We start from the raw sequence: 20,645 nt of genomic DNA on the forward strand, positions 1-20,645 counted from the left end.
CAACATGATATAAATACATTGTTGTAAAGCACTGAAGGGAAAGCTGGCATTTACAGATCAGTACAAGTGGAGTACAAATGGGAGACATTAAATGATAAAAACATGCACCAAACCATCACTCAGTGGAGTAGTGCCACTTTAAAATAGATCACTTCAGCATTTAATAACCATACAACACACCTTCCTTTAAATACATTTGCAGACCTCCTCCAGCTAGCATTACATCTTTTTCTTTAAACTTTTGGAAGGTTATGGGTTACATTATATTCAGCCGTCTCTATAGGAGTGCTATGTACTGTTTCACAAAATTCGAAATGGAAGAGAAATGTAAAAACAAAAACTCAAGGTGCAAATATCCAGGGCCGTTTTCCTTCAATTATACAGTGGTCAGTGTATGGGATACAAAAGTGCATCAACTTAAGAGTACTGGTATTGACAAAGCCTTATTCCTTTACACTACTGATATGAGAGAACTGAACAGAATTGTTTGAAGAAATGACTGTGTTAGATAATTGTGTAAGTTAAGGCCTAAAGCAGATTACCACTGGTTTAAAGAAACATTGCTGCCACAGTACCATCAGGTCAGGTCACAGCACTGAAATTCAATCAGCATCTACAACAAAGACGCTGGACTGTTGCGTGCAAATCATTTGATTAATATATCAACGCCTTTTTACATATATAACACTCAGAGAGATATAAGCGCCTGTATCTAGTAACGTCTGACTCTGAATGTTGCAGCTGGGTTGTTTTATTTTTTTCTGGAAGTTTTTGCTGTCCTACTTTTGAGTCAGGCTCGTGATTTTTAATGTCTTTGTCCCAACAAAGTGCTTCATTCACTATTGGAAAAGTCTTGAGATGTTCGCAAAATAATCAGTAGTAAATCAGATTTTTAAAAAAACAAGCGTGAAGATTTGGTTAGACTTCCTTTTTCTCTTATAGGCCTCGTCAAAACAGCATCTGATTTTGGCAATATCCCAGTTTAAAAGAGACGCTTATTTTCTTCCCTTGCAAAGGTAAAAGTGCTTCAAACGCCCCCCCCTCCCCAAACAAATTGAAATGGCAGTGCTGCAAATGTCCTTCGAGTGTTTTAGAAAACCAGGTAATTAAAAAAAGCTTGTTTTTAAACCGAGCCAAATTCTTCAAGGACCAATCTGTCTTTTTTTTCCCCTTTCTTTTTACAACCACAAAGACGACAGGTATAGACCAAAGAGCTGGAGATAGTCTGTAAACAAGCATTTAGTTAGTCGACTGATCAGAATCCAAAACCAAAATATCCTGACTACTGAAAGATGAATTATTCATTTTGCTGTTTTTTTCAAAGCCTGTCAATCACTGGGAGTTGTCAGAGAGGGGTCCCTGGTGTGTCTGTCATTTGGTGTTGTCATTTTAGCAATTGAGCTAACCTCCTCTCGCACACACAATCACTCAAAACAATGTGCATCTGCATCCGTTCCTTAGGCCAGTAAACAAATCAGCTGCCAGTCAGATGTGACTCAGTTCTAAACACTCTCATATGCACAAATGTTCATAGCAACAGTTATAAATCCTTTTTCCTGCCTGACTTTTTTTTTTTTTACCTCTGACCCCCGTCAGAGAGACAAACGACTTTTAGCTGTATACAGACAAAAGAGTAGAACAACGTCAAAGCTGCTGCTGGCAACTGACAGTTACCTGTATAGAACAAATTGGGCAATACTTTGAAATAAGAAAAGCAAAGAATCAATTCAACTGTCCCCAAAAGGAACAGATGATTCATACGGCTGACATGAAATCAAAACTGATTCGACTGGAAAATATGTGCAGTACTGAAAATAGAGATCTTATACACACACTAGCTAGCTATACAAAAATACATTGCTTTATTTCGTGTCGCAAATAAGTACTTTCTTGACACAATCATTGGATCTGGCAAGAATCCAAATCACTCATTTAAGATATTGTTAGGACAACAAACAACACTTTCCCATTCTGCCTTCTTTCCCTCGTTGACACATTCAACAGCACATGGATAACACAAAACTTGAGCATCAAAAGAGCAACGCTGCTTCGAAAACATCGAAACATAAATAACAGGTCGGACTACATTACCGTAAAGACATTACCACAAGCCTTACGCACAGCAGAATAACACAAGAACATCTGAAAGTCCATGATAAATACATTTGCAGGGGGGTGGGGGTGATTTCACTCTACATTGAGGCTTTAAGAAAGCCTGGGATGAGGCCATTTAACTGGATTGGGAGAGGAGTAATGGGCGGCACAAAAAAACAACGATTTAATAATGATTACATCAGGCTTCCTCATTCTTTCCCAGGCCTTGTTTTCCCCCTGACTGAGAAGGGAATTCCCCTTTGTGGTTAAGGATGTGTTTGTGATGCCAGTAGTGAACAGTATAAAGTATCTAAACTGGGCCACTTCACTCCACTCATATTCTTTACAGCAGCAAATTCACAATAAAGTCAACAACTGTAGCAATGAATGACATTTCTTTCAATTCAAACTCTCTCAGACTATAGTGTCAAAAGTGACTGGAGAGCACGACTGGAGAAGATTTTCGGTCAAAATCCCTTCTTTCTTTGACACAAAGAGTCCTCAACAGTTGATGTTGCCTTGTCAAAGGCACTTAACCGCAGACTGTCCCGATGAACCACACATTCTGACTGCATGGGCTGTGTTTGAGTGTGAAGCTGGACAGAGTTAAAGACGGACCGCAGGATCCAATGACACAGGAGGAGCTCTGTATTGGATAGGACTAGTGGTGCCTCTTAAATATTGCACTTTGAAAGCAGGAGATGCAACATGGTTAAATATCCGAGGGACAGGGAGTGATTGTGATTGGACGATCGGTTGGCACTCGAGGGAAGTGCACAAGGAGTGGATTTGGTGAACTGAAGGAGTGTCACAGAGAGACACCGACTGAGGCCGAAAGCAAGGCCCTGTTATATTACTCTGCCTCACTTCCCCTGGAGGTTGGTCAATTCAATGTCTTCCTTGCGGCGTTTCTGCTGGGTGAAGAGGGTGCTGAAGGGGTAGAGTTTGGCCTTGGCCGTGTAGCGCTGGCCGGCGATGTCCACCTCGTAGTCCCCGCGGTTGATGAAGTCCGGGGTGATGGGTGTGGGCAGCCCCTCTGGGCCCAGCGGAGGAGACACAAAGCCCAGGCAGACGTGGCGCTCCAGAGTGTAGCTGTATGCGCTGCTGGTGGTCTGTCCTGCCAGCTGGCCATTACAGTAGATGGGCTCTCCCCACCACGGCCACAGGTCCAGCTCCGTGTCATGGTCGTCCAGAACCAGCATGACGAAGCGCCGAGACACGCCCTCCTGACGCTGCTGCAGCAAGGCCTCCCGACCCAGGAAATCTATGTCCTGATGGAGGGAGGGAGAGAGAGGACAGGAGAGAAGGAATATGGGGAAGAGAGTAGGGAAGAGAGGGCAAAGAAGAGCAGAGCAGAAGGCCCAAAATGAGTTGGATGTTAAGAGGCGTGGCCTACAAACCATTAACTATCTACAAGCAGCTCTGTTGGGCAAGCAACAGGAAACAACTTAACATTGGATACATGATTAGGATCAAAATGACACAGTCAGCTCATTACATTGGGCTGATGAAAGCCATCTGTGAAACCATTCTTACACTATAAGATCTATTCATTAATGCTATACTGACATGCCATTTTAAAATGAGTGATGGTAAACTTTACCACTGCTGGTAGAAAGAGCCAACTGTTGTGTCTGCAGGTGCAGCTTGGTGACAGTTTTTCCTCTACCTCCCACCCGTTTAAGGGGTTTGTCGAAGCAGATGGCGTAGTGACTTATACTATTGTGTAATGATTTCTAATCTTCCAGCCTCTTTATAGTAAAAGTGTCAAATCTAAACGAGAGCTTCGAAAGAGACTTTTGTAAACCCTGTTGGCAAAGTTTTTGTGAAATACTGTAATTAAAAACAACTGACCTTGGTAAATGAAAGGAGTTGCAGATGATTAACCGATATAAGGTCAAATGAAATGTTTTTTTGTAACGCAAATTGAGAAAGAAGAATTTAGTATCCACACTGATGCCATGCCACACAGTTTGATGAGCTCATACAGCTGAGGTGGTTACAGACCTTGTCAAATTTCACCCTGAACTCTCGTCCACACTCCAGAGGCGTGGTGAAGGTGTTGAGGTCCTGACCCCAGAAGGCAAAGAATTTCTCTATGCGAAGGCTGCGCAGTGCGTAGTACCCGGCGTTACGAATCCCATACTTCTGACCAACCGAAATCAGCTCGTTGTACACGTGCAGCGCATACTGTGGAGAGCAGAGCAGAGTACTGATGTTAGACTTGAACTGTACATTATGCAGCACTTTGTCAAAGCTGACTTTACCTAGATACAGTATAGAGTTTATTTGAGTGCAGATGTGAGCAGGTCCCACCTCTATAGGAATGTAGAGCATGAAACCTGGTTCCCCAGTGTGAGTCATGCTCATCACTCTGATCCCGTTAGCATAGCCAACGCTCATCTCCTGTAAACACACACACACACACACACACACACACACACACACACACACACACACACACACACACACACACACACACACACACACACACACACACACACACACACACACACACACACACACACACACACACACACACACACACACACAGAGTCAATTACTGTTTGCTGCCATGTAAAGTACTGTTGCTACCACTATTATTATTACTCTATCAATGTTATTACAAATAGCCTTTGTTTCTTACCTTACAGAACATGGAGGGAAAATGGTCGGGTGTCATGGAAACATATGATAGCTCAGCCATAACGTCCACTGCACGTGGTCCAATCAGATTTAAAGCTGAGGGTAAAGGACCAGAGAGACATTCTGATCAACTAATAACGGCCCAGGTCAGGCGTCGTGCTTTCATCTTACAGTTTTTTTATTTTTGACTCAGTTCACATTTAATATTAATATAGTAACTCAGTGGAACACAGTATCTGTTCAAAGTTTCATGTTTGTTCACTAGCTATAATGTTAAAAAGTCAAGTCTGAAAATACAGAGAGTAGAGTGTTTGTTAAGGGTTTCATGGTTTTTTTTTAAAACAGAAGGAAATGGAAATCAGTTAATATGAAGAAAAAATTATTGAATCATTAGATATTGTAAAATACCATGATAATTAAGTAAGCTTGGGAATAGAGATCCTAAGATGGTGTTTTATATTATATAATAAAAACTAGAATGAAGGCGTAGTGTTTCTCACATTTCCCGTGAGGCAGTTAAGGTAATTACATTACAAATACACAAATGAGATTCTGGACATGTAATTAACCACCCTCTCTTGGTCCCCATAGTGTCTGATGCCGCCAACGTAAAACCCATATTTAGGTCACTTCAATATCCGAGTTTAGAGAGGAGGGTGGATGTGGGATACTGGTGCATTGCTTAACCCTTATTAAATACTGCGTGGGCACTAGATGGCGACGTCACTGCAGGACTTCAACGGTGGTGCAGTGTGCTTACCAGTGTACTTCCAGCTGACATCCTCTAAGTGGAGGTTGGGGTCGTTGGGCATGTGTTTCTTCATCCAGGACCAACAGTGGACCTGCTGGTCTGTTGGAGAGATGATAAAGAATCTGGAGAGATGGGGAGAGAGAGTGTGTGAGTTATTTTGAATGGTAACCACAGTAACCTGTATGTCTGCAGTATCATTGGCCAGGTGTTACACACTTGTTCTTGCTGGTGCGGACCACGCTGCAGTCGTTCTCATAGCCTCCCCTCTCATTCAGCATGCCGGTGTGGACGATATGGCCGACAGGAACATCCGGGTCGTTGGCACACAGATGTTGCAGCAGGTCCAGGGCCTCGTCATTGGTTGACTGGGACATCAGGACAGAATGCATTAGTAACTGAAAAACATTTTGCTTTGCTCGGATACAGATGAAGTCTGAACCCCTCCATTCCTATGTGATGCAGAACTTATTAAAAAGGCGGAGTCATCAATTCTGGAAAATTCTTGGTTTCAAAAATCACGTTTTGTCCAAATCAGGGAACATCTCCACACGAGCCACTACCCGTCTGTACTGCATGTGCACTGAAAATAAAAAAGTGTTAATACACAGCCTAGGCTCTGTAAACGGGCATGTTGCTAGCTACGGGGGGTCCCCTTTGTTTACATACACTTTGTTTACATACCTGTTTACAGAGCCTAGGCTGTGTATTAACACCAGAATTTATGTTCAGCGCACAAACAGTACTATCTGTACTGTGTGTGCGCTGGTAGCGGAGCACGAGGAGACATTCACTGATTTTGACAACAAGCGTTCTCTAGAATTGCTGACTCGGCCTTAAAGCCGTATCAGTTATCCATAGTGCATCATGACCTACAGTCAGTTCAAACTTGGTGAAGGAGGACATGTCGATGACACAAACGGCCTCCTTGCAGCATTTCACTTCTGCTCCGACAATGTCGAACCAGTCCGGCTTGTAGAACGTCTTACTTGAGTCCAGAGACAGCAGATCTGCACACACAAACACAACCAGGGCACGGTTAATATAGCTCATTGTGCGCCATAAGGACTGAGAATCTACGACCAAACTATGGCAGGTAATGATTGAATTCATTAAGCTGCTCTCACGGCCACCTCCTTTTGCTATGGAATTCAAAATAAAATTGTGTCGACCTTTCGATCCCTTTTCCACTTTAGACTACCATGTCCAACCACAAGGAAAGAGCTTGGTTTAAGAAATCAGTTTTTATAAGTGGTTCTCATGTTACATCAGCTAACTGGGATTCATAAATCTGTACCTTTTCCTGGGGGAACAAAGTATTTTGTCCTTTCAAACCCATGTTTCTCCATCCAGCGAGCTCCCTGCATGTCCAGACGGTCGTACAGAGGGCTGGTCCGCAGCTGACGCCCTGTCTGAAAGTCCCAGCGAGGAACCTTTAGTTCGTACATCAGAGCTGGACACAAACACACACAGACCAAATCTTACCACAGCAAAAATTCTATTAAAAAAAATGTAATTCAATTTGACATCACTATGATACTTGACTTCATTTAAAGTGTTAGAAACTTGATGTGCATTTGAAGCTTATCAGGTGTTAAGTGTGCTGGTGGGGGTGCTGCTCGTCTTGATAGAAAGGTTTAATCCTAGTTAATCGTAGACAGTATGTTGTTGTTGACCAGCCTGTCATTCTAGACATGTAGGCCATAGTTCATGCCTCTGGTTTAAGAATAGATTCAAATGTTTTTTTCTAGTCCCATCTGAACTATGAAAGAGTTATTGTTTGCTGTATGCGTTCCTCCTGTCCATGCTGGTGGTAAAGATACCACTTCCATGTCGTCAATGAGATCCACGATCCACTTTTCATGCAAAAGTGCATTTAAAATGTTAACATTATGAGACCTCTGCAATTTGAGTTATTAACAATGAACATTATTTTTAACTGACCTTTAAATGGATTTTTTTTTTGTTGCCATTTTGAACCAGAGGAACAAACAACCAATAACTCTTGAAAAGTAAATGTGAACATGTTGAGTATTGTTTTCAGATGCACCAGATATATAAACTGTAACTAGAGTTCACTACTCACGCATGACTTCCATGACTCTGTGTCTCAGGAAGGTCCGGCTGCTCTGGAGGTTCCCAAAGCGTTTAATGTCCAGTGGCCACACATTGGCAGTGGGGTAGCCATAGGTCATCCACTCTGCCAGGTACCTGGATAACAGATCACACAACATGCCATCTGTGCTGCATTGTAATGCAATCAATTCATATCTATTACACGGTGCTGGTGACTGAAATGAATAAATGAAGGTTTTTGAGTGAAAAGTATTACCATCACCCTTAAATAAAGTATGCAGGTGTAGAATGCAGTGCAGTCACGCCTTCAAAACCATGTGGTACCGTTCAGTAGGCTACCCTCTAGCACAGTGTTTCTCAACTGGTCTAGCATGAAGAGTCGACCCACCTTTTGCCTTAAGGCTGTTACATACTCCGCGAGAAGAAAGAACAAAGTTCTCGGTGACAGAGCTGAGAGAAATGACGTCATTTTCTTCTCTCAGCTCTTGTTTAGCTGTTCTTGCAGCTTGTTCTCGACACATCACCCGGGCCGAACTTTCTTCTCACAGCTTGTCCGAGAACTATTCTGTGATTGGTCAGTCTGAAGTCAATGAGGAAAGCGAAGTGAAATCAGCTGGCGCTACTGAGTCAATTACCATGGTAACAATGCGCCGCGGTGAGTAGTTCGGCAGTTGAGTTCTCGTGAAGTATGTAATGTCAGACCAGAAAGAACTTCTCGCAGCTCTGTCACCGAGAACTTTGTTCTTTCTTCTCGCGGAGTATGTAACAGCCTTTAGGCATGAAGTTGCGACCCAAATTTTTGAAAATGTTCAAACATCCAAATTAATTAAGGTACAAAATGTTTTCTAAACACGTTAATAAGCAAGTGATGCTCATGTTCAACATTCTAAATTTAACTGTATGGAATATTAAATAAAAAGGCAGACTTATCTTGATCAATAGGCAAATATGCTTTTTAAAGGAGTAAACTGATGATGCTCATCGAATTTCAAGAATATACATTCGACTGATTGAAATATTGCAATTAAAATTAAATGTTAAACATATCTTTAAATACAGATATATGTTTTAGATGGCTTCATGCTTTTAATTACCAGAATCTGTTTGTTTTTTTTTAACGTAAATGCTCAAGAGCATGGGTTTACTTTTCCACATTTTCCACAGAAATGTTTGGTAGAATTTTTCACACATAAATCCCAATTTTGGGTGCCGACCCACCAGTTGAGAATCACTGCTCTAGAAAATACATTGTCTACCTATACTTACTTGCCAGCTCCTCCAGCGAAAGACAGGCCAGAGGAGTTCATTCCTGCCAGCACGTAGTAGCCAGAGACTCCCGGCGTCTCCCCCATCAGGCAGCGCATATCAGGGGTGAAGGACTCCGGACAGTTCACCAGCTGATGGATCTCAGCTGACTCGAGACTCGGCATTCTCCTCAGCAATGCATTCAGATGAGGCTCTGGAGAGTGGAAGACAATAAGCTTTTTAAACAACGGTTATTAAGAAATTATCTGAAACGTCCACATCAATTTATTCATATCAATACAGAAAGTCATTCTTTAATATAACTAACGTAAATCAACTAAACCATAATCAAATCAGCTGGCCTAAAGCTATGCTAGCTCTAGCGCTAGTCAGTATTTCTCAACATTGAAGACCACATTTCCAATAAACCCCACTACATCCTGCCACAACATGAGGCTGCTGATGCTTATCTTCATGTCCTTCAACAGTGTGTCTCGAAAAACTGAAAAACTAAAATTAACCAAACACAGCCAAACCATCAATTATTGTGAAAGACTTTGCGAGATAATCCTCCTGCAATAATTTCCCATGTTGAGCCATAAACAGTCCAGAAGGTTTTACAACATAAAAGCTGACCAAGGCAACAACGTTCAATGTACAAAATACATTTAGGAACTGAATGATGTGATGGGTCACTTTGGTTTCTCAATCACTTATTAATTCCAAAATGCAACACATAAGATCTCAAACTAATTGTTTTGCTTTTATGGCAAATGCTAGAGATGTGACTGTTTCATGGTTATTACTGAACGATCATTAATTATTGACAGGGACTGAGCTGGTGTTAAATCTAAAATATCTCATTCCTTTATATTTATGAGACACACATTCTTCAAGTTATACTTTTAAAAGAAATACAATATGCAAATGTTAGGTAATGTGAAAACTGGACAACTGAAGAATCTCTGGTGGCTGATCACTTGACTCTGTGCCTTGCTGCAGTTCAGGGTTGGCTGGTGATATGTCTTTATGACAACCTGACATGCTAGTAATCTGAGATCCCTCATGCAGCCTAAGGCCGAGGTCAGAAGACAGGTGTGTGTGTGTGTGTGTGTGTGTGTGTGTGTGTGTGTGTGTGTGTGTGTGTGTGTGTGTGTGTGGGTGCGTGCACGTGCCTATAGAGGTGTACTTTGAACTGACATTGCTCCTAGTTGAAGTCCACTTAACAGTGTGAAATAAACATTTCAAAAGCCTCACTTCACTAAAAAAAAATGTTCCCCCAACATACAGTCCCGGACAAAAGTCTTGTCACTTATCGATTTTGTAGAAACAACAGCTCATAACCTGACTTTTAATTAATCCATTGGTTTTAGAAATGGCTCATATGAAAGATAAAACCCTCCCAAATGATGTTTAATAAACTAAAATAAATGTTCTTCACTGAAGAAATATTGATCATTTAATGAACACAGAAAGGTCAGATGTTGGCAGGACAAAAGTGTTGTCGCCTACAGAGAGTAATGTGAAAATGTAACAAATAATTTACTTCAAATATAAAAATACGTTGCATAACATCAGTGAATTAAGTAGTGGTGCTGTGGGATCCATATTTAATATCTTGTATGACTTCCATGAGCTTGAAGGACTGCATCCATGTGGTTTGACAATGATTTATACAATTTATGGATGAAGTCATCAGGAATAGCAAAGAAAGCAGTCTTACATGCCTCCCAGAGTTCATCAAGATTATTTGGTTTGGTCTTCCATGCTTCCTCTTTCATTCTACCCCAGACATGCTCAATGATGTTCATGTCTGGTGACTGGGCTGGCCAGTCCTGGACCACCTTGATCTTCTTCGCCTTGAGGAACTTTGATGTATTTATTTTTATTTTTATGTAATTATTTGTTAAATTTTCACATTACTCTCTGTAGGCGACAACACTTTTGTCCTGCCAACATCTGACCTTTCTGTGTTCATTAAATGATCAATATTTCTTCAGTGAAGAACATTTATTTTAGTTTATTAAACATCATTTGTGAGGGTTTTAGCTTTCATATGAGCCATTTCTAAAACCAATGGATTAATTAAAAGTCAGGTTATAAACTGTTGTTTCTACAAAATCGATAAGTGACAAGACTTTTGTCCGGGACTGTACTTGAAATGACCCAGTTTTCTTCAAGCGAAGAAGAACACTTCACGATCAATTCATGGTTATCATCATCCCTCCCTCTCTCGCTCCATTACCAAAATGGTCCCAGTCCTCCTGCATGTTCTGGATCTCCAGCTGGTTGCGGCCCTCTGTGAAGATGGGTTTTGGGTTCTTCTCAAAGCCTCCTGACATAATGCCTTCCTGCCACTGCCGTGCATATATCCTGCCGTCCATATCGATCACCACTGGAGACAAGACACAGCGTCAGTCGTTAGATCACCTCCTCTGGGTTCATTTGTAGCCAACCTGTAACAACAACTCTGCTGTAACAATGGTGAAACTACTAAATAGAGGGACTAGCTATAAAAAATACAATTAAATCACGACCACAGGCAGTGCAGACTTCATCTGATGCAACTGGTTGTCAGCTCAGCAATTCATCTTAGAAGGAAAAAGGGAACATGCGGTGAGATGCTGGTTGAAATCAGTTGCTGTATCAGCCATTTTGCCAGAATGACATCATTACAATACAGACATCACATTTAACTGACAAAACAGTATAAGTGACTGAGTTAGAAATCCATTAGCAACTGTCCCTGCAGCAATATAAAATATGATTTTGCTGTGTGTTAGATGTGTGAGACCTGGCGTGGTGGGTGGAAGTGGGTCCTGGAGAGGTTTGGTGAGGATGTAGAAGTGTTCACAGCCATGAAGAGGAACCGACACCTTCATCTCACCAGCCTGGCCCAGCTCGTAAGCCCACTAGAGCACAGAGGAACCTCCGTTAAACTGGCAACTTGCTCCACTAACCTCATGAAAATAAAAGCTTTAGAGCGTCACTTCTGTTGCCCCCATGAGGAATTCTGAGTAATTACAACCACACTGCCAGCGCTTACATGATGTAAGCCTTTGGTGATCGCACATGGATTTGATACCTTCTGCTGTACGTCTAGGTTTTTTCAAAGCAGTAGAATCAACAACTGAAAAATGTATTTGGGGCTTCTTGGGATTTTCCTGAGTTCCTGCACCGGTGTCAGGGAAGACACCAGTAAATGCTGCCGTACTGAGTACTGAGAGAGTTTTATGGAGCTGACTGACAGTCATTTATATTAAAAAGTTACGCACTATAGCTTTAATACACAACTAAATCCTTGTTTATCAAATCAGGAATAAAGAATACATTTCTAAATGCATACAAAGGTCCCCCCACCCCCCCCACCCCCGTTATTTCCCTGATGGGAATTACCAATGGGGCATGTTGATGCTTCCCCCATTTGTATCCCACAACCCCACTCCGAACTTTACCTGTCCAGCACAGCTGACGAAATATTCACATTCGATTGACCCACGGTCGGTCTCCACCCCCGTCACTTGACCCTTCTCTACTACAACCTGCTGGACGGTGGTTCGCTCCAGGATCTGAACACCTGGATGAGATGAGGAAGGCAAGGAGATGGAGGAGGAGGAAAAAAAGGAGAAAGAGTTAGAATCACAGTTAGAATCGAATCAATGCTTGTTAAACTCTTTTCTATGATGGTCCATTGATGTTCTATCAAAGGCAAGTTGTGAGTTTGAGTGTCTTACCTTGTCCAGCAGCAGCCACAGCCAGGGCGTGGTTAACATCGGGCGGAGACACCACCGCGTCTCCAGGGAGATGCAGCGCCCCAACCAGGTCATGAATGTTAACCAGAGGGTGGAGTTTGGCTATCTCTTTAGGCTTAATGATGTTACAGCTGATCCCCAGCACCCTAAGAAAAGTGAAAAATAGAAAGGTGAAAGTCTAACACTAATACAGACTGTATGCTTAATATAAGAGGCCCTGCAAATCTGACCTAAACAGTTCAGAGATGTGGCCGGTGTTATGTCAGCTTATAAAATATCATTTGAAATTCAACAGATGTCATTTTTTTGACCTTTTGATAGAAGATAAGGGAGCTGAGTGCAAGTGTGATTTTTCTACCAGCATTAAAATGTTCTAATCAAAGAATAAAAGTAGTCTGTTGAGGTGTTTGAGCAAATAACTTGCATGTTTATGTCCTGGTGTGACCACGTCAGGGACATTAACTCAGTTGAAATCAAGAATGTGTCTTACTTTAGTCGGGATGCCAGGCGCTTCAGCGAGATGAAACGGTCCTGATTTTGGGCCAGACACAGAGACCCCGTATTCACATACCCTGACACAAATAAACAAACAAACAAAACCACATAGTATGTGAATCAACAGTTCTCAAACTACTAAAAGCTCTCCCCATTCAAATAAGGCCAAAATTATACATAACATTCTAAACATTTGATCTGCATTAATGTAAAACTACTTCACAAAGTTGGGAATCTGTAGTGATTGCTTTCTTCCTTGTAGAAAAGCAGGATGCACTGAACACCTTTTTATCAAGAACAGGTAGATACAGTATAAATAACAGATAGTCATATGCCTCGATTAAATGTTTAAGGTAATTCATTAGCAGTAACAATAATAATAGTCATATAGTATGTGTGTAATTAAATACAAGTATGAGTTACCAAGTGGCTTACCTGTTTTGACCCCAGTCTCCTCCTCAAGTTGCTTGTAAAGACTATTGGAGTAGCTTGCCATTTGACACTCAATGGCAATAGGCTTGGCCACGCTGACAATGCCAGCACACAGTCTGGTTGTTCCTGCACCAAGTCTGCCAACAGAGAGACACACACACACACACACACACAGTCACACACACAAACACAAACACACACACACACACACACACACACACACACAGGGGTGTCACAAATAAAGTGCTGAGCTAGGGGATTCAGTGCCCCTAATGAAAATTCCAACATTCCCAACTAATGAAAACCAAAGACATGTACTGTATATTACCTGCCCTGCTCCAGCAGCACTATGTCAGTCCAGCCCAGTTTGGCGAGGTGGTAGGCTACTGATGTACCTACAACGCCTCCTCCACAGATCACCACGCGGGCCTGGCTGGGCAGTGGCAGCAGCTGGGACTGGGAGTCTCCAGTGACCGCCCTGCATTGGCTCCTGCCCGCTAGTGTGTACGTTTTATGGGGAAGCAGCAGCCTGGGGAGCAGGACAGGGGACAGAGCCCTGGTGCTCCGCACACAGCTGCACATGGCTGTGCGTTCTGCAACCAGAAACACACGAACAAGGGTTACTATTATAGTAACCCTTGTTCGTGTGTTTAGTAGTACTATACAACTACTACTAAGTTCACATGAGGACACAGTGGTCTTCTTAATTCAGCTGTAGTTTTTAGGAAACCACGAATGCTTTTGAGTTGTTGAACCTAGCTCAAATAACGCAGGTTGACATTGAGGTTCAGTTTTTTACACTTTGCAACGGACACTGAAGCCAGCAAGGTTAACTTACAATAGTCCTTCAGCTGTCAGAGATGTATTCGCTTACAAACCTATGTTGGCTCTGAACTGAAGCATCGCTGCACTTACTCATTTGGCAGCATAGTTAGATTTAGCTTACAGTACGTTTGCACCTTTGTAAACTATCCTGGCACTTTATCTCAGAGGTAAAGAGCGTTAGCTGACCAGTACATTGGAAACGTTTCGTTAAGGTACCTTGACATTTAGTATTCGAGCTTCAAGGGGGAAAGTTAGCGTTAATGGTAGCTAGCGTGCCTAGCTAAGGAACTGAGCTCGAAGTGCTACGTAGAGCATGTTGATATCTGACTCGAGTAGCTAAACGTCAACCAACTACGTTCCCTGTCTTTTCCTCGTTATTTATAACGAGACAAAACTCACCAAATTAGCCGAGTCCAGCTGTTATGATATGTAAAGGACAGAAGTGGGTACCAGCGACTCAATGATATGAAAGGCTTGTTTGGGTACAGCTGCCAGTTCCAATGTCAAACAGACTTCAATCACAACGGACACTTCCGGTCTAAACCTTCAAAATAAAATACTGACTGTATTGCAGTAATAAGTCACCAAACAGCCAATACACTTGTTATTCATTATCTGGCCTTTTAGGAATTAGAAAGAATCCATTGTTGACTAGGTCAATTTAAATTTAATAAGTTAAGGTCCTATATTTAGGAGAGTTGAAAATAATATGTTAGCGCTTACCCTAGGCCTATTCATAACACATTGGCCTATAGGCCTAAGTAGGCCTATTAATCAGATGTATTTACTTTTGAACCTTTTACCCACTTACACCACATGTCTTCTTTGTCTTGCACTGTATGCCTAATATATAAGCCTCATATAACATTACACCAGCCCGAGAGGTATAGCCTCAACAAGTTAACTGGTCAAACTGAGCTTCATCAATACAGTCCTCATATCAAAGAACTATTTCAAAGACAATGTGACACACTTCGAAAGAACAGTGTCAGCAACACTAGGCTGGGAATAGCATGCAATGTATACTATTTGTAACACAGTATGTGCAGCTTGGCGTGCACAGGATTGATCACTGAGGGGCGCCAGAGACCGCTGCCACTGGAGTTTGTGTCTGTGTTGTCTTCTTGACTATACAATTGTTGCATTGTTTCCATCTTCTGCCCTGAATAAGTGGATCTGAGCTGGACACAAACATATTTTAGATTTAACTTAACATGCCACACAATAATGCTAGTTCTGATGTCAGGGGAAAGATGCAACAAATATTGACGCAGATTTGAATATGTCATGGCATATCCCATGGGTTATAAATACATATGTTTTTATGCTACGCTTTTCTAGTACGGTAAAATAAAGGTCAAAAGGTAAATATTTAAAGGTGAAGTGAGCAATATGTTACTATACGTGTTAAATCGCTCTATATTCATACAGTGATCACTTATATAGTGTGCACGCCTCATAACACAAGTCTCTCAGTCACACGCTCTGCATGTAATCAGCAAATAAACTATTCGGGTATCCCACAACCTGATATCCAATCAGAAGAGAGAACGCTACAAATCTGCACGTCTCACTGCCGGTGCACGCGCAGAGAGCGACAGAAGGGTGAATGTTTATGCACCTACAATGGCGGAGCAGATAAAAATCCTTCCCAATGTCTGTTTTGATGGTTTTTATCATGTTTTATCGCACTTACGGATCTAAGATGATTTTAGATGACTCGCTGCTTGAAAACCGCAGCGCACTTACTATATGTGGTGACTTAGGGACGAGGGAGGGGACTGCTTACTGCAGTCACTGACAGGAAGTTAGCAAAAAGTACCATTTTGCTTACTTAACCTTTAACAATGCTTTGTAGATGCAGTTACAATATGTTAATTGCAACACATTTTGGTGTCATTGGGCTTAAGTTCGTCAGTTGGAAACCCTTTCTTTTGACTGTTTGACCTCTAACCTACTGCAATAGAAACGCTTCTCAATATTCAAAAGTGCAATCTAAATGGATCAGAAGAATACTCATTATTAAATAATTGTTAAGATCTATGCTTATGACAAAGTGAGAAACCCATTCGGATGAATTAATGGATGGCCAACATGTATCACTGCTCTCTTACCTAATAGAAAAGACAAACTTCACCCAAAGAAAAATAGTAGTTCCAAAAACGTAAAACACCTCAGACAACAATTGGTTGCTGCATGACAAGCCACAAAGGAAATAGTAAACTATCTTTATTGACATGTTTAAATTCAGCTATTTACATTTACAAACATCTGACAGCATTCAAGTTTGAAAGAGAAACAAGATACAAAAAAATATTGTTTGTGCATATTAAAATCTGGCGCCTGGACATAAGAGCAGGTCATAGTGAATGTATATGCATGAAGATAATGCTGTGTTAATTTGTACTTTGCTATGTTGCGCCAGATCCCAGGAGAGATATTTTCAATAAACAAGCCTTAATACAGGCCTGTCTCAGGTGTGTGTTTGCACAGAGATAAATCAATGACTTTTAGCTGGGTTTTTGCAAGTTTTTAATTTATTTACCACAAATCACATACAGTTTACTTTACATTACTGTTGGCAATACCCTAACCATCATACCAAAACATAAAACAATGGCACTGTCCTTTAAAAGAGACTGAGTTATGCAAGTTGCCACAAGATGGTAGTATAATAAAGAGAGTGGTCCTGTTAGACTTGATGACAGAGGTTCTTACACATGTTCAACAGTAGGACCCCCCCAAAGCTAGAGGCAAGAAGATTTAGCACTTTTACATATGACCCAGCACAGAAATAAAAATGTGAAGTATATTGTTCAACACAGGGGACCATAAAAGCAATAATTATGGTTAATCTAGCGTGAAATCCAGACTCGCAGCTAGCAAATTTAAAGTTGCTCTGCAGCTTACTCAGGGCACAAACTATTGGAGCTCATTAACTATGTCCAAAGATTCCGAGTCACCGATCAAATGGTACTTTCTGTTATGGGCGGGTGTAGCCGAAATGACGACAGTGCTGCGCATGCGCCGTCAAAGTCTCTATAGTAAACAACACAGATGGCAGCGGATACGTACTTGTGTTTGAAATGGCTTTGGCCTCGACACTTGACGATGTGGACTTGGGCGTTTTCTTAAAAAAAATTACAGAAGACAGCAATCAAATATTTAATTAGCAAGAAAGACGTATTTGCTATTTTGCCGACTGGATACAGCAAAAGTTGAATTTACCAGTTAGCCCGCTGGTAGCTAATGGAATGGGGCTGAATACTCCTTGTTCATTGCTCTGATTGGTCGTAGTGCTATCCAATCGCGTGCATGGGTATTTTGAAATGCATGCGTTGGTGCCGGCTCTTGAGTTGGGAAGGTCCAATTGCTCATCACCAGACTCTAAATCATTTTAGATGAGGGTCTGGATTTCCAGGCTAGCAGATTGTATTAAACAGTAAAATAAAGTTAGTTGCAATTTTTGCTTCGAATAACCAATTCAAATTCAAAGGTCAAATAACTAAAACAGTAAAAAGTCATTTTTTTGGTACTGTTTGATAAATATCTGAGATCTAATAGGTCAACTTTGGTGACACCAGTTTGAGTTTGACATGTTAGTTTTATGTTGTTGCTTATAGGTGTTTTCTGCTAAACTTCGTTCTGTTGGGTGAGGTCCTCTGACATGTTAAACTCGGTGGCCCGAGTGCTCAGATACTGCTTCAGGAACTCGCTGAAACGTTTTTGGTTGTTCCATTTGCGGGCAGACTTCCGAATGCCGACAAAGCCCCCGTACCTCTTCTGGTAAGATCTTCCCGGCGGAGACATCAGCTTCCTGTAACCATGCCTCCCTTTGACGAAGCCACCAAACCTCTTAGAGACACCCAGTCCTAGATCATCCTGTCCCCTTGCTGCTACGTCAGCAGGCCCTTCTTCCTGTCCTGCCTCGTCCTCGTACTCATCCTCAAGGGAAAGGGTATTCTGGGAATTGTAGGCAGTGTTCAGCTTGCTGCCCTTGCCACCCAGATCCCTCTCGTCCAGCCCAAGTGCCCGGGTCACATGATCGAACCTCTGCGATGCAAGGGGAAGCAATAGACCTCCCAGCACCTGGTCCTCTTCCACAGGAAACAGAGCTTCAGCCTCTTCCTCAGATCTTTTCTGAACCGTCCCACTAAGGGAGGAAATTGGAGACGACAGAACCTTACGACAGAAGTCCCGGTGGAAGGCTGGGGAGACGTTGGCTTCACACTCAGAGAGACACACCTGACGGACACAAAGACAAGAGGTGGTCTTCATTTACCATCTAAAGTCAGTTCAGGTCAATTTGTTAACAATACTAGAACTTTAGTCTGGCGGTTATATGCCTCCGTGAAGCATGCAATTGTCGAACAGTTAAAGTACAGTGGTGGTAATGCTTAATAGAAGGTAAAGCTCCTAAGAGGCTGCCATATGGTACAGGGTCACTGCGATTTCACAATATATAAGGTTGCAGCAACCGTTGACCTTTGTACTAAAAAATCTATTCAGTTCATCTTTTGAGTCGAGTTCTGTGTGAAAGTGTGACAAATTTGATGAAAATCCCTCAAAGTGCTCTTGAGATATTGCGTTCACAATACATTACGTCACAGTGACTTTGACCTTTGACCTCCAAAATGTAATCAGTTTATCCTCTAATCAAAGCATTTTTTAGATATTGGGTTCATGAGATATTGGGTTCACAAGAATGGACTGGATGGACGGACAAATGTACGTTGTAAAAAGGGATGGACAAAATGAGGGACAACCCAAAACATCATCATTCTTAACAAGCACATATGGTGTTATGACTATTTAGATTAACAAATGCAGAGCAGGCCCTGGTACACCCAAATTGATATGATGTTATTTGATTGTGTTATCAATTACTGTCACTTGGGTTTCCAGTTTGATTGTCTACCATTATATCCACTTCACTGGTTCAATGAGTTCAAATCATTATTTACGACCTCCATGAAGCAGACTAATCATGGTAGCTAATGTCCCTTATTGATTTAACAGTAAACACCTTTCAGCTTGGACGGATGGACAGATAAGAGATAATCTATATCGACAAAATCAAAAGAATTCAAGGATTCTAAAACTGAGCAGTAAATCAGTACTTAAGAGAACTGTCTTTAAGCAAACCTATGTCTTACAATACAATGAAAATCCAATTCAATAGGCTCACTTGAGGTTCCTTAAAATACCCTAAGTGCCCAACGCGAACAGTTCAAGACGTGCACTTAAATGTCTCCCTGCCAAAATGTCTGTCATTATGAGCCAGAGAGAAACACCCAGGAGGCATAAGCTAAGAGGAGAAACACGCATCTATCCCCATGATTCAATTAGCCACAACAAATTAAAACTCAAATGTGAAAAGGGTAATTTGATGAGTCAGAGACAGTGAAGGGAAGGAAGACAGGGTGAATGGAATGAATGGTGGGGTCAGGGCTTTCCATGTATTTCATCCCCAAAATAAAAGAGGCCCATGGAGAGAGGTTTAGTTTGTTTGGGTATGTATGTTTGTGCAGTCCATTTCAATTTATTTACTTATTTCTGGATGTAAGATTTGCTAATTAATACTTCAGATCTGAGTGATTTGTTTATTAACTTTACTTGTATCAAGTTTGTGTGCGTGTGTGTGTGTGTGTGTGTGTGTGTGTGTGTGTGTGTGTGTGTGTGTGTGTGTGTGTGTGTGTGTGTGTGTGTGTCTGTGTGTCTGTGTGTCTGTGTGTTTAGTTTACTCCTCACCATGGTGTTGAAACTGAGCTGTTTTGGGAGGATGTTGCTGCAGGCCACGCAGTCTGCCTGACAGTCACTCTGTCCAGGATCACACAGACAGAGCAGAAGCAGAGCCACTACAGTCTTCATGGTCGCACCGTCTGCTGCACCAACACGGGACAAAGTACATACACATGTTCATACATACAATTCTACTCGTACTATTTCTCTTTGCTCCTTGTCTGACTGGGTTGTCTCAGCTTAGGATATACTGTATTACGTCTCATACTAAGTTTTCTAAAATGTCTACTAGGCCTGGGTTTTCAAAATGGTGTTAGTGTCCGGTTGTGTGTGGCAAACCGCATTAAAAAAAGGATAGGGTTATAAAAATTCTCCAAGGCCTTAGGCGACAGAGAAGACAGCAGATATAAAATGTGACGAAAGAAAGACTTTAGAAAAGAAAATAGCTTGACCTCATTCTGGTAGCCTGGGCAGCCCTGGTGTCTGGTGAGTCTGACGTCAAACACAACCAGGGTTTTTGTCACATTAAACTCGTTAGGTCCTTTAATTGACGCCTCAATTAATGCCTCTGGCAATGAACTGAGTCACAC

At 41.7% G+C, this 20,645-nt stretch overlaps 2 protein-coding genes across 2 annotated transcripts; both read right to left on the minus strand.

The window, feature by feature from the left end:
• Window positions 1-1,839: 1,839 nt before the first annotated feature.
• pdpr (pyruvate dehydrogenase phosphatase regulatory subunit) lies at window positions 1,840-14,813 on the minus strand. Its single transcript, XM_080030415.1, has 18 exons — window positions 14,713-14,813; window positions 13,817-14,081; window positions 13,492-13,625; window positions 13,052-13,133; window positions 12,544-12,707; window positions 12,265-12,386; window positions 11,604-11,721; window positions 11,055-11,204; window positions 8,831-9,023; window positions 7,575-7,699; window positions 6,786-6,941; window positions 6,365-6,498; window positions 5,708-5,856; window positions 5,501-5,613; window positions 4,742-4,836; window positions 4,411-4,500; window positions 4,102-4,284; window positions 1,840-3,365 (listed from the first exon to the last, which is right to left on the minus strand). The coding sequence occupies exons 2-18, from the start codon at window positions 14,068-14,070 to the stop codon at window positions 2,958-2,960; spliced, it is 2,670 nt and encodes an 889-aa protein (XP_079886541.1). The 5' UTR covers window positions 14,071-14,081; window positions 14,713-14,813; the 3' UTR covers window positions 1,840-2,957.
• Window positions 14,814-17,946: 3,133 nt separating this feature from the next.
• On the minus strand, window positions 17,947-20,184 carry pnoca (prepronociceptin a; the record flags this gene model as incomplete). The annotated part of the gene is made up of 2 exons (XM_080032693.1): window positions 17,947-18,558; window positions 20,065-20,184. The coding sequence occupies 2 exons, from the start codon at window positions 20,182-20,184 to the stop codon at window positions 17,947-17,949; spliced, it is 732 nt and encodes a 243-aa protein (XP_079888819.1).
• Window positions 20,185-20,645: the final 461 nt, after the last annotated feature.

Source organism: Ammodytes marinus (assembly GCF_949987685.1).
Source record: "Ammodytes marinus genome assembly, chromosome: 1".
Taxonomy (NCBI): domain Eukaryota; kingdom Metazoa; phylum Chordata; class Actinopteri; order Uranoscopiformes; family Ammodytidae; genus Ammodytes; species Ammodytes marinus.